General features: G+C 40.9%; 1 protein-coding gene and 1 long non-coding RNA gene across 3 annotated transcripts in view; one reads left to right on the top strand and one right to left on the bottom strand.

Annotated features, from left to right (window-relative positions):
- The window catches only part of THADA (THADA armadillo repeat containing), a 169586-nt gene extending 157161 nt beyond the window's left edge, over positions 1 to 12425 (top strand). Inside the window, exons 37-38 of one of the 2 annotated variants that reach the window (XM_072856806.1) lie at positions 9905 to 10071; positions 11080 to 12425. In XM_072856806.1, coding sequence (XP_072712907.1) covers positions 9905 to 10071; positions 11080 to 11418 — 506 coding nt within the window. In that variant the 3' untranslated portion in view covers positions 11419 to 12425. Of the gene's footprint in view, positions 1 to 9901; positions 10072 to 11079 lie in introns of both variants that reach the window. The other variant, XM_072856805.1, reaches the window with a different exon arrangement.
- LOC140649505 (uncharacterized) lies at positions 12110 to 14319 on the bottom strand. The gene is made up of 3 exons (XR_012041640.1): positions 13955 to 14319; positions 12444 to 13040; positions 12110 to 12325 (listed from the first exon to the last, which is right to left on the bottom strand). It is a non-coding gene; the product is annotated as an uncharacterized lncRNA (long non-coding RNA).
- Between the last annotated feature and the right edge of the window lie 425 nt (positions 14320 to 14744).

A 14744-nucleotide genomic window follows, 5' to 3' on the forward strand; every position in this document is an offset into this window, starting at 1 on the left:
GATGACAGTTGTATGGAAATGCCAGAGCCTCAGGTATTTCAGTGAGGGAGATGAATAAGCCAGAGGAGGTCTAAAGAGGTGTGGACCTGCCCATGTAAAGGGAAATGCCCTGGGTCACTAAAGGTGCAAAATCCAGAAGTCATCTAGGAGGCAAGAGCTGTGTGAAAGAAAAATGAGGTGAGTTTCTTGCTTTAACGTAAAATATGAAAATCATCTTGGGAAGAAACATTGAGTCCTGATACTAGAAATGCCTCAGCCACAGTAGGGCGATTAGGATCAGCAAGCCTTTATGTTGACTAAAACTTTTGGTAGTAGAGTGAGGAATATGTATGCTTCATCTTATTTCAGAGTATTTCTGAAAGAAAGTCCCAAAACCAACTCACTCTCAAGTGAAATCATTGGTGCATCATCTTCCCATTGTGAAGAGCAAATGCTTCTCTCATGGACTGAAAATGCTCTTGAAAAATTTTTTTGGAGATAGGTATTTTCTGTTCAGGATTGAGACTTGTGGCTGCGCTTAATTTATCTGTTAGACACCTGCAGGAGACTGCTCCTGAGTGATCTGTGATCACTGAATTGTTGAACAGGAGGTCCCTGGCAGCACCTGCCTGTCTGTAGGCCACAGCTCGAGAGTCAGGCTGACGTTTTTCATTGGAATGTCAGAAAACTGTGTAATAAGAGATCATACTACACTGCATCGAAAGCAACTTGCAACAGGCATTGGAAGGCATTTGGATGTTGACAGGGAAAGAAAAAAAGGAGGAACATCCTCTCAGTCATTTGTTACTAATGCACTTGCAGTGTGAATGTTTTGTGGTCCTGGTAGTTTCTAACATTACAATGTGTTTGCAAACTTAATGATATTTTTATGGCATTGTGTATCTGTGTACGTATGTGTCAGCAAAAAGATAAAAATAATGTGAGCTGTTCTTTACACACAAGTTTCATCTCTTAGACAACACCTGAATAAGACAGACAATCTGGACTATATTGGAAGCTTTTGATGTAAGGTGATTGGTTGTTTTTTTTATGTCAAGTGTTCATATAGGGAACAGTTTCTGTGGGGTTTTGCTCTTTAAGTATATGCTCTTACATGCTGAGGAAATGGGTTTAGAAAATTGACCAGTAAAGAAGCTGAGAATATATCATGAACCTTTTGGACATAAATTACTATCCAAAAGATTTATGGCACTTTCCAAAAGAACAATTTTATAGCCACTTCATTTCAAGTGTCACGTTTTTTAATAAGCAATATGAAGCAAAGATAAAAATTTAATCTAAATAATCTTAAAAACAGTCTCTCCTCACACTATTTCATTATAAGGTATCAGAACAGATATGAAGACTGAGTTGCTGAGGTTCCCAAGTTGCTTTTTGCTATTCTGCTCAAAATTACCTGCATTCAGTAAGTTGCACATACACCTGAATCAGATGTTTTGCAGTAAGTTAGCAAGTGTCTTCTCCACTCAGATGTGCTCAATAGCCACAGCTTGCAGGAATCTGCTGCTGTCATTGTCCCACCCTTTAGAGCAGAACTGCTGGAAGAAGGATGAGACATACCAATGTAAGCTAAGTTTCAAGAGAAAATGTAGAACAAGATCAAAGCATATTGTAACCTAAGGGGTCTTGAGTAGTTCAAATTTTTATATGTTTATTAGAAAATTTTCCAATAACCTAAAATTACTCTAAATTCCAGTAATTCAAAAGTGAAGAGTTTGCTTAGCAGTTGTCACCAGCTGCGACAAGCATGCATCTAGAACAAGGGTTATAGTACCAAAAAACTTAAGTATAGTGTTGCATCTTTACTCATGTAGAAATACATAGCACTTTTATGCCTGTATTTGTGTCTTGCAAAAAATTCCACCAACATACACTCAGTAATTCAGATCAATTGGTTTAATTAAAGAAAAAGGAGAGAGAACTACTGCATTGAAACTCATAATTGTCTTTAGGAAGATTTATTGGTGTGTATGGTACTTGTTAAAATCAGTGGCATTTGTAGTGGGAACTTTATATTACTTCTTTTTAAAGAATTACGTTATATAAGAATGTGTAATCACTGTGACTTTTTACTTTGTATTCCCAAATTTATTTCAACACCTTACAAGTTGTTTTCAGCCCACTTACACAATGTTAGATCATCACATGGATGAAGGAACGGTTTGCTTTGTAGAATACAATGCCACTAATTAAAGTTGAAAGTGAATGGACTGAATTAGAATCAGCTCATCCATCAAAGACTGGCTACTGATTATTTACTGACAGTGCTTCATTTAGCTCTATTAATTACACAGTGGCACTGTTACGTAAAGGTTATGAGTTGTTATACTTTTGAAAATTAAGAAAGAATACATGAAAAATAATTGTATGTGCTCAGCGCTGGAGTCTGAAAGTGGTAAATGTTAAATGGCGTGTTCATGTGAATAATCTATTAAATGTTTTTTTTTTCTTCTCAGCATTTTAATGGCAAGTGAGTAAACAGGGAAGCAGCTTTAAGATCTTGATAGGCTCCTTATGCAAGCTGTGATGGTCGTGGCTATGACTCCATAGCATTGAAGGAAAGCCTGCCTTTCTATTACTGCTTTAAAAATAGCTTTTACATATCTGAGTGTTCTGCCCAAATTATATTGGTTTTCAAGTATTGTGGGGAGAAGAATTTTGTGTACGGTCTTCTATATTGATTACCCACCCTTTCCTTATTCCTTTATCCCTGAAACAACAAACCTTTCACCACCATTCTCTAGATATTATTCAAAATTCCAGCTATGATACAGAGACAAATGCATCTCCTGTGTTGCTACAGCAGAGCTGTAACGTGCATCTCATTCACATTCAGTAATCTTCGTCAGTGCTAAGCAAAAAGTTCCTTAGTTGGAACATGCCAATAACAAGAGTCTTCGGTCATATATTTAGTTCTATGATACTAATTTTGAAACTGTGAGTATTTATCTTCATTTTTCCAATAAATACGTAACCTGAGTTAAAAAATATACATTCTCATTGGCAGTGTTTTAAACAATTAGCTGAATAATATTATTTTTACCTTTTCAAAAGGAAAAACATGATTTCTGTGGGTTTATGCAGGGGGTATTGGTTTTCTGCTGTTTAAATTAGAACATGGCTTTGGGGTGGAGGTTCTGTAAAAGCGGTAATGCAAGTGGTAAAGTCCAAATGCTCATTTCCTCTGAAAGATCTGTGAGCTGTGGTTGTTTTGTAATAAAACCCTTTGAGTGTAAGAGGCAAGGCTTGCATGGGAAAAGCTTATGTATGCATATATATTTTAAAAAGAGGAAAAAAATCTCATTACTGAGTTGAAAAATATTGTTCTGTTCACATTCCAAAAAAGGGCTTGAAAAGATGATTAATATGCGTGTGCTTTTTTGTTCAAGAAGGAACTTTAATTTTCTGCTCAGTCCTAAGCTGTAAGTTTCCATCATAATCAGACCTGTTATTAACTCAGATCTGTTTATAATCAAAGTCAAAGCTGAGAGCAGCGTCACTGCCACTCTGCTCGGAGACTGCAACTATTAAGAAATTAGTTTTGATTAGTTTGTTTTGTAATAGTGTTGTGTTTTGACATCGTGTTGCATGATGTCAGGAAGGGCCTCTTTTTAAAGTCATCCTGAAAAAGCACGGCTATAAAACAGACTCGGGCAGGGAAATGGAAAACAGATGAAGTAGTTGTACGTCATCTAGGGAATGGTGTTTCTCGAGAGGATAGAAATGATCTAATAGTCTTTGATTTTATGAAACACTATAAAAAAGAATCTGCTTATATATTAGATCTTACATAAATGGTCATTTTAAAAAGTGGAAAGTTTGATGTTTGTAACTTAAATTGACATAGTGCAATGCACAAGCACCCTTTCAAGAGCCATCTGCCAACTATCCAGATGCAACAGTTACCATGTCTGCATTTTCTTTTCTTGTTGTTTTACTTCTCAGTTGTCCTCTTTTCATCTTAGTGCCCATAAGGATGATAGCACTGTAACATTATTTGTGGAGACTGAGTGGGTATGAACACCCCTTTACTTTTTATCTCCTGCTGCTGCTTTTCTTCTGTCCTGCTGTTTTTCTGGTGGCAAGACACCTGTGTGTTGCCTTGCTGCGGAGTTGCACAATTCCTGTCTAGCTCAAAGTGGAACATATAAGCAGGTTATTTCAACATAAGAAATTCCGTTTCTAACCTCACTTTATTTACCAGCTTATGTAGCTCTTGGGTTGGGCCAGTGGGATTCTTTTCTTTTTTAAATTTGAAGGCTTTTTAAGTTTTGTGAAGCCTGTGCATACATAAACACAGTATTTTAAGTAAAAAAATATATCTGCAGTAATGCCTCACTCAGTTCTCTTATATTTGATCTGTCGACAATAGGGGCAAGCTTGATTATTACCTAACACCCAAAAAGCAGAAAACCTTCAATGCAACAGAAAGTGATTAGTGATTCAACAGGTGAAATTTGTCATTCGCAAATCTAGTATTACAAGTATTAATGTGATGCTGGATCGGCCATCATTCGGATGGGAACCTGATCTCTTGCTTGATATTCATCAGCTTGTTACGGTGATGTATCAGAAAACCTGAGATAAATCTCCAGTTTTGTCAAGCAATCATTCAGTGAGCTGTGTTCATTTGAATGTCCAGGCTTGCCTCTGAAGCAAGAGTACTACCTTATTTTACCAGGGTGTTACAAGGTAACTGCATAGCCATGTAGTCATGTTTATACCTAGGTAGGCAGCACTTTGTGCAAAAAAAGTAAAAAAATATTTTGCCAATTCAGAGTATACCTGGTCTACCTAAAATACTTTCTGTAATTCCAGTTGAAGAACTTACCCTATATGTTTTCCTTGAAAACATCCTTGCTGTTGGTCCACTGTTCTTTGTGAGGCTTTCTCTCAGGACTGTTACACTAAGCTTCCTTGCAGTTTTACTTCTCTTTATGTTTGTTCTGAACACAGTATACATTTACAAAAATTGCATTACTCTTTGATCTAAGATTAACTTTAGTTCACAATTTCCAGTATAAAACCAATTACAAAATGCTTTGTTAGGCAAGGAATAGGTTCTGCTATTCTATTTTGCCTATATTTTATCATGGTTGTCCTTAAAATCTGTGTATATGCTCTTAATACATCCTTTCAGTTCCCCGTAATATCACCGAGGCTTTAACAGAGAACAATTGTATAGTTGGAGGACACGTAATAGGCTACTAGAAGAAATATTTACATCTGGCATGATCAAAGCTTTTGGAGTATATGAATGTGTATGTGGGAGGTCTAATTTTTATGTGGGTGGATTCACAAAGACTAAAACACTGCAGTACTTAACCCCTTTCCCTTTATGAAAATTCACTTCCTCAAAATGAAAAAAACATGTAGTACCTGATTCTTATCTTTTGTTTTTCATCTCAAGGAGTAGTATTCTTCTGCTTGTAAGTACTTGTTTAAGGCATAGAGAATTTTTTTGTGTTTCAGCCCTGTAGCGGCTTATCTAGTGAGATGCTTATCCTGCTCATGATGTTTTTGCATGTTGGAACAAATACATGTTTTAGAATTTAAAAAACTGATAATTTTGACACCATTTTGATAGTCTGTAGAAGTGTTGTGGCAGGAGCACTACTGTATTTTCAGTGTTTGGTAATAGCTATATCTTCAGGTTCGATTTCTGCTGGTTTCGTTCCTGTGGCAGTAATCAGCTGTGAGCCGCTTCTAGAAATCTGTCATTTGAAATTTTTTATTCAGTTACTTTAAATAGTTACTTACATTATGAAAGGCTATAAATACTCAGTCATTTGAATCATCTCAGTGTTTTGTTTACATGACTCTGACAGGGAAGTTTCGGATTATAGCTGACCTGAGCTAACAGCTTGCTGAACGGGGAGGTCTCGCTCTCCCTTTGGCCTCTTTCCTTGTCCCCGCTGCCCTGTGATCTTCCCTTCCCTGGCTCCCAGCTGTACCAATTCTGACTGCAGGGTAACCAGTCCAGCCTGCCAGCCGAGCAGAAGAACCCACACGCCGAGTTGCATGCCAAATTCGTATTCTGCTATTCTGGGCGTTAATTTACCAGGTGATCAGCAGAGTACCTGAGCTGGCTGGAGGTAAGCATCAGGAGCCCGTGGCCCGAGGGCGCCGTGGGGAGAGGAGAGCCACCTGCCCTTTTTGCCCCTGGTGAACTTCCAGCTTGCTCAGACCACTTTCTGAAGTCATAGCATGAGTCATGAAAACAGCATCATGTGTAGTATGTGGCTTCTTGAAAATCAGCCCTGTTTTGCAGGCAAATGATGATGTGAGGAGCAGTTCTTGTAAACAGTTAATACGTCAGTAAAGACACATACGGTTATTTTTAGAAGATATATACCTTTTGTGGGTATCTTAAAAGATTCTGTATATGCTTACAGCATCCATTGCTGTTACTTTTAGAGCTGGGGATCATCAAAGTAATAACATTTTCCCCTCTGAAAGCGTTTTTTACCTATTAAATCATGGGTACGTATGTAACTTTGCTGTTATTTATCTGTATTACTTCAGCACTCCAATACCTGTATTACTTCAGCACTCCAATACCTGTATTACTTCAGCACTCCAAGCTTTTTTGGATACTCGCTCCATCTCCTTGTTGTCCTTGTGGCAATGGTAGTCCCCAAATCTGATCTTGAACTATTCTAGCATCAAATTTGTGTGAACTGGTATCAAAGTCAGTTAATGTCAGTGCACTCTGTAAGTAATGGCAGCTGAGGAAGCGATTTGGAAAGCATGGAGCCATTCCTGATGCTCTGCAGTAGAGGCGAGGCATGGCATGGCATGGCATGGCATGGGCAGGTGGAAGTACAAATTCTTCACCTGCCAGAGTTTGATCTGTTGTTGGATATGTGTCAACACCTCAAGTACCAGGAGGCTGCTGTGCTAGCTTCTCTAGCACAAGGTAGGCAGGCTCTTACCCAAATTTTTGAAGCTTAAGTTTCAGCATTATCAAAGTGATGTTGCTCTGGTTTTCTCTGGTCTCAACATCAGAACTGATGCATGAGTTTGGTTGATCAGTGTCTGCAGTTCACAGAAGGGCAGTTGGCATCTTTTGGATTGGTACTGTGTTCAGGGTCTTCATGTTTTTCCTGTGTGTAAGACCTCCTTTATATGTTTTTCTTGTAATTTTTTTCTCTTTTCTTCTTTGGGAAAAAAAAAAAACACAAAAACCAACTTACCATTTCCTTTGTTGCAACGCAAGGATTCCCTACAAGATTGCCATGCTATGTGACCACAAAACTGCCTTTTCTTCTGTGTCATGCTGTTGAAATACTGCTAGCAAGCAAGTTCAGTCTAAGCAGTACCTCAGCATTACTTGTTTTGCTACCTCTTGATAGTTTTCAGCATGTTCATGTAATAACAGAATTAGAGGCCCCAATATATGTTTTGGTGCATTTCTCAGTAGTGTGGTGTTCTCATTCACAAAGAGAGCATTGCCTTATTTATACTTAAGGAGTCTGAATCTTAAAAGGCAAAAAAGACGCCAGAAAATGGCAGGCATTTTAAATATCTGCAGTTGTATCTATAATCGGTCCTCTGAAGCAACAGGAAGGCAAGTGGGAAAGGAAGACTGCTGTCTTCAGGAAGACAGCAGTGGGAAATAAAGTTTGTTTTTTAGCTCCCAGCATCACTTAATTTGCTAAATATTCAAATACAAATAAAGTGACACAAGAAAGAGATGCTGTATAAATATTGACAAGGCCTTCAGTAATCATCCATAAAACTCCGAAGGATCATCAGAATTCAAAAGAGCTGGGTTTAAAATGTTGTGTTTTGCAAGCGTTCGGAACCGGGATGTTTGTTTCAGGTTCAAAACTCTGCACTCCGTTTTCATTTCTATTCTTCCAGCTCTGTATTTCTGAGGCCCCCATGGCACTTGAATGAAACTGTGTTTTCTACCTGAGCCTAAGCAAATCAAAACAGAGAGGACAATCATTGTACCCATTCCTTGGAGTATCGGACTCGTACCAAGTAGGGCACAGCAACAGATAAAGCAAGTTGGTTTTTTGTTTTGTTTTGTTTTGTTTTTAAAAAGAAGTCCTGGAAAGAAATGTCAGCAAAAACAATACCTAAAAAACCTAATACTTAAAATAAATGGTGTGGGAATAGCGCAGTGCACCCCTGCAAGCTCTCCCTCACAGACAAAGCTGAGGGATGTCCTGATACAGTGATAAGTCCTGACGTGAAGAAAACAGATTTGAACATTTGATTTTACTGTCTAGCAGAGACAAACCGCGTATGTAACATTATTAGTGTCACCAAGAGATTGACTGCCTGCCTTCCTGTTGCTTGTACAAGGAGATTTCCATTTACCCTCATCTAACTCCAAGATAAAGAAGGGACCATCTGTTCTTTCTCCTTCACTCCCTTCCTTATTACGGTCCTTTGTTCTCATGGTCTCAAATACTAATTCATCCTCCCCAACGTCCTCGGTACATTGCCTGGTCTGTCAAATACCATGTACCCATCTTTCCGTCGGTCTGTTTTGCCCTTAGTTGTTTCCTGCGCTTCCTTATTTGCTGGCACGCGTTTTTGCCTAGTTCTGGTGTTTTACTGGGCATTTCTCTGCTGTGCCAATGTACTCTAGAAAACCTGCAGCTGGCATGAGGCCTCGGGAGGTGCTACAGAACAGAGGCCCGTGCTGCAGCTCCGAACATGGGTTGTGAAGGACAGGTCTTGGCTGCACTGCTATGCCTCTTTCATGTCAATAACCGTTTTCCTTTGCGAGAAATGCTTAAATACACTCAGACCCAAAAAATGAGGCCTGCCTTCCATGTCTGTATGGATTTTTACCAAATAATTCTGACTCTGCTGTGTTGTCTGCTCACAAAAGACAGCCTTCAAAAATGACATGTCCTTATCATATCACTACTTAGAAGACAGACCATTCAGTGAACAGTTGTTCATTTGCTGGTGACTACGGACAAGGATGAATTTTGCCAAAATCCATTTTACAGCAATAGGGATTTTACAGGGGCTCATTCATTAGCTCTCCTCCTCCTCCAGTCCTCTTCCCGCATCCCCATTAGAAAAAGAAAAACTGTATTAATGTTACCAGCCGTGAAACTCGTACCTGTGAATGCAGTTGTTGGAGTTCTCGTGCAAACGGGGCTTCTGGCATTTTTGTGTACTCCGTTATTGAGAGCAGCCCTAGGAACCACACAGTTAAAACAGCATCTGCCCAAATGAGAGCACTGGGGAAGGTTAGGGAAGAAATATGGTGTGGATGATGGCTTTGTGTACGGTTCTGGCATGATAGCAAAACCTGTATAAATATAGCTCTGTGATGGTATTGTAAACAGTGTCTGCCTTTCCCTTCTTTAACATCTTCTCTAAGCCTGCCTTGCATGCTTGAGCTCTCTTACATGTGTGTGCATGTGTGCATATATATACTTATATCTTATTATATATAAAGAGATTGCATGCTAAATAATGATTCATTTTATATCCCAGCCCTTTAAAAACACTACACACAATGATGTGCTGTAGGTTTTGAGTTCCAGTGAAACATCAAATCAGATCTAAGGTATAGCTGCAGTTTTGCAAAAATAGTCACCATGTAATAGTGTCAGGACTGTCTCTGGAGATGTTTCTAACAGACATTTTTGTGTATTGAAACACAAATTAATGAATGTCACTACATGGGCAGGAAAAAATATTAAGCATCAGCATTTTCAGTTGCTTCATGTATTATTTTGGAATTGAGAAAAGGTCCCAAGTGGCACAGAAGTAAACATTCATCTAACTTACTTGCAGTATGATGCATCATTCTAAATGTGTTTGTGTAAATTCAGCATCTGTTTTCAAGAAATCATTTTTGTGCTGATTTTATTTGAAAATGTTTGTGGTCTTGCTATACGTTGTTACGCATATTTTCTCTCAGCAGAGTTTGCACTTAGGATAGTGAATGCTCCGATGGCCTTGGATTTAGCGTTTGGCATACTGTGTGAGCTGCTCCAGCGGTGGGGGGAGATCCCTGCCGGTGTACCGATCCTGCTGGAGTGGCTGCTGGGAGACGGCAATCTGAAAAGAGACTCAGAGACTTCAGCCCCGGTAATTTTAACAACCAGGTGCTATCTCATGTTGGGATCACTACATTTCTGCAGTCTTGTGGTAGGAATAGAATGAAACATCTCATCTGATGAAGCCTGATGATCACTACTCCAGTATTAACTGATTTACAATTTAAAATAAAAATTCACATGGACAGTATTTAGAATGAAAATAGTGTTTGATGTCCATTTCCTGGCAATATCAGCATAAAATTAAAGAGACCAATAAGCAAGGCTTTTCCAGAGATGTCATTTAAATATTTGGTAACTTTGTGCTATCTTCCATATGACAGGTTCTGTGTAGCACACGAAACAGTCTCGCTCACATCAGTCACTGTCTTCAGAAGGACTATTTACGTAAAGAAAAACTTTGCCACGCTGGTTCTGTAAAACCTAATGCTGTATAATACACTGTGCTCTCTTTGTCTTGAAAAGACTGTAAAAATCAAAATAATGCTGGAAGGTAAACCGGAAGGAGCAGGAGCAGCTACATCTTTGAGACGTTTGTTGACAATTAATATAACCCATGAAATATATTATGAACCTTTTCTTAAGCCTGTGGTTTAGGTATGCTTTTCTGATGTTTCACTGACTGATACAATTTTCCTTTTTCATTTAATCCACTCAGAAAGCTCCGTGATATAGCAAATTACCATACTGGTTACAGAGAGGTCTCTGTGAAATATAAGACAGTTTCACAGGGGAAGGCAAGCACATGTTAAGGATTAGGACTACTATTTGCTTCCACTGTTTCCCAAGAGTTATACCATAACTGCCTGATTTTTGTAAAATTTCTGTGGCAAAGCAGGAACCTTTTTTACTGCATTTTCTCAAACCTTTGAAAAATGATGCATATGAATTTTTACCTTTCTTTAATATAAAGAAGCTGTTCTGTTACAGCCTTTTGTCATTATTTCTCTGTATATCTTTTCATACCTTTTATAATTTTCTCATTACTATCAAGACCACAAGTCATTTTCTAATCACTGTTGTTTTTCTTTTTGTTAAGGAAGAAGATGATTACCTGTTTGATAAAGGGGAAGTGAATTTTTGGGCAGAGAAGTTGACTCCTGTCAGACAACTGAGTAAGCACCTTTTACAGCTTATATCAACAACTCATTTAACTTTACCAGATCATGGAGAACTTAATCGACTATCAAGAATAGCACTGGATCAAGCCCAGCTCGTTGAACACCTTCTTAGAGCACTACCTCCAACTCCAGAATTTTCCAAAACTGCAGAATTCACAAGATTGGCTATTCAAAATGAGAGAATATCAGTCTGCCTTAAAATATTAAATCTGCTGAAGTCTGATGATACTTGCAAAAATGAAAATCTGGAAAAGTAAATTACTAAAAGTTCATCCTCAGGGAGCTGCACACATGTTACTGGATGGGCAGGGAGACTGAATTCTAACGATGTTCAAGGAATAAGGGATTGCTATAATGACCCTGGTAAACCTGCAACAAACTATTCAGTATTCAGGCTAAAACCACATTTTTTTATATATGAGTCCATTGATTTTTTTTTTTGTCAGATGTGCTGTGTAAGACTGTTCCTTTTAAATGCATTTGCTAATTTCATTCAGCTGAGCATGGTTTATTATAGCTACTGTAGGAAGTAAAGCAGCTAAACCTAATATTTTCCATTCATCCAGGTGCAGGCCACCTGTAGTTGTGTTATGTTTTATCCCAGATTTTTACCTCCCGTATTTTAATACCAAGAAAAAGTTGATTTTTTTGGTCGCCTTTCAAGATGTTGAATGGTAATTATTGAATTAATGCGGTATTTTTAAATTTTATTTTTAAGTGTTTCCAAAAGAAAAGAAACAAACCTTGGCTTCTTTGTCCATGACAATTTTTAGACTACATTTTAAATTTTACTGCATTTTCCTCTGGAGGAAGGCAAGGATTCTCACTTTGGTAGTAACCTTGTTTTACACATGGGAACAGCATTAGTTAGACTTCTGCGTGCCTCTCTTTTCCTGTAACTCAAATAACTACTTCTATAAAATTGCTCTAAAATGAAGACCACTGTGTTCAAAACAGAGCAGCTGATCCATTGCGAACAAGATTGTTTCGTCTTTACTTCAGAACACGTTGCTTTGCAAGCAGCCTTGGAAAATAAGGTCCTACTCAGTAGAGTTTGGCCCCCAGAAGAGTACCAGAAGTGATCCCATGCTGCAGCGCTCGCTTTTGGGAGATGCTTGTGAGGCAGCTGTGGGGAATACACCGAGTGCTCGATGGCGTCACTGTCTGAAACACAAAAGTGTTTGTCCTGCTTTGCAAATGGATTTTTCTGGGAACTGAAACTGGGTTTCAATATGAAAATGAGACATGGAAAATAAATATTTATTTAAAAGGGGTATGTTACCTTCCTTTAGCCAAGGGCTGTGACTTTACGTCTGGCTCTAGCATAGCTGGGCGCAGCCAAAACAAAGATGTACGTCGGTATATGTTGTTGTTTCAGCCTCCTTGGAAGAGTAACGTGTCCAATACACCACTGCGTGCTTTCAGCCTCTACGCGTAATTGCACGTTAGCGCAGATCAGTCGTGAGCCTGACGGTGATGCTAACGGGCGGCTCCCCCGCCGCCCGTGCCGCAACGGGAGCTCCGCGGGTTGCGGCGGGCGCCCAGCAGGTGGCGCTGCAGCACCGCTGTACACGCCCGCGCGAGCAGGCCGCGCTCAGGCCCCCTCAGGGCCGGGCTCTGGCTTAGCCCTGCCGGGCTCAGGCCCCCTCAGGGCCGGGCTCTGGCTTACCTCTGCTAGGGTCTGGCTGAACCTCGCCGGGGTCGGGCTTACCTCTGCCAGGGTCTGGCTGAACCTCGCCGGGGTCTGGTTTAGCCGTGCCGGGGTCTGGCTGAACCTCGCCAGGGCAAGGCGCAGGCCCGCGCCGCTCGCACCGGCTGGGTGCTGCTGTGGTGCCCGATAGCCGATTGCTTCCCGCTTCTTGAGTTTAAATAGGATCTGCTGTAAATCAAGGTAAGCGTCTGATCTAGGTTTAGTGGACGTCTGAAAACTGCGCAAGACGACGCCGCTACTAAAAAAAAAAATTCCTTAAGAGCAAAAGTTTAGTATTTTCTGGAAGCTTCCAGGATTCGGGGTTACTTATATAAGTAATTTACAATGAAACTTGAGACTTCAATAGGCAAAAGGGAAATACTGGAATCTGAGATGAAAAGATGTTTCACTGAATGCACGCTACCCAACTTAACAAGCCACGGTGTGAGTTAGGCTAAAAATTAATTTGCCTCTGTTTTGAGCTCCTGGGGAAAGAACAGCCCAGATTATGTCTGGAAGCCACTCTTAAAAATAGTCAAGCCCTGTACAATTAACTAACAGCTGCTGGTTTTGCCACACCTTTCCGACATTTTTGAACGAGTGTAGCAACAGCTTTTATAGTAGAAAACAAACAGAACTTTGTATAGCATCAAAATTACAGCACGGCTGTGTGACCTTGCTTGTGTCAGTGCTCAGCATAAGACTATCTAGTAACATTGGCCTTGTTTTTTTATTGGGTAGCATTTAAAATGCATATGTGTATATATTCAGTATCAGCAAACGGATAAATGCAGACAGGTAACAGCATAGTGGTAGATCCACTGTGACCATAAAACTTAAGTAACTTTGTGAAGCCTTGCGGACTTGGTTACTCGGTAAACCAAACAGCTCGAAAACTCGGTCTTCCTTATCATGGTTTTAGAATGCAACTGAAACCTCTGTCATCCCACCTTAGTTTATAGAGAGCAAATAAAAAAAATTATATCAGCGCGCACACATTTCACTACACGCTGCTAGTGGCTTCAGTTACTATGTAACTACTCAATCAAGAACCTTTAAACCCTAAGCAGCAAGTGCAGAAGAGGGTTAGCAAAATCTTACACCGGAGTACTTATCTGCCGTGTGTTTGATCAAAGTCAATTTATCGAGGTATTCCTCCAAAGGACGATGACACATTGCTCCTCGCATGATTATCATCATGAACTGTTTACTCAGTTCGCTAGCAGGCAGGGCCTGCTCTGAAGGTGATGTTTTCATCACAGAGATGGTTGGGAGGAGGAAGAGTTTGATCTCGGGTCAGTATGCGAGCGAATCCAACTGGGCCAGGGAGGAGGTTACGGGAAAGATGCACGCTAATGGGAAACGATGCACCTCACGGCGTGCGTCCGCCTTAGTCCCGCTTGCAGGTGGCTTCCCGTTGGAGGGGCAGCGCCTTGTGGCTCGGCCGGGAGCTGTAACCCTTCCGCGGGGCTGGAGGAGGGACAGGTAGGAGGCATTTAAACGGGGTTTCCCGTTTAAGCACGGCCGGCTGCCGGCGGCGCGGGCGCTAGGGGGTGGCAGATGGCCGCCCAGCGCCTCCCGCCCCGCCGCGCCGCGCCGGCTCCGCGGCCGGGAGCAGGGAGGGGCTGGAAGCAGGGCCGGCGAGCGGGGAGCTTGCCTGTGGGAAGTGCCGGCATACGGGCAGAAACGAGGTTCGGGCTTTTTGTGCCCAGCTCCTCGTCTTGCCCGGGCGTTTTTTCGATCTCCGTTGCTAGGCTCGGCCCTAACTTCGCAGGCCGGGCTTGTTCCTCCGTGGGGCACGGCTCGTACACACGTGCCCTCCGTGCGGCACGGCTAGCAGGCGCTGCCCGGGGGCGTGCAGCGGCGCTCTCGGGGCTCCCGTGCAGCACCCGG

The sequence above is a fragment of the Ciconia boyciana genome, chromosome 3 (assembly GCF_034638445.1).
Source record: "Ciconia boyciana chromosome 3, ASM3463844v1, whole genome shotgun sequence".
Lineage (NCBI taxonomy): Eukaryota > Metazoa > Chordata > Aves > Ciconiiformes > Ciconiidae > Ciconia > Ciconia boyciana.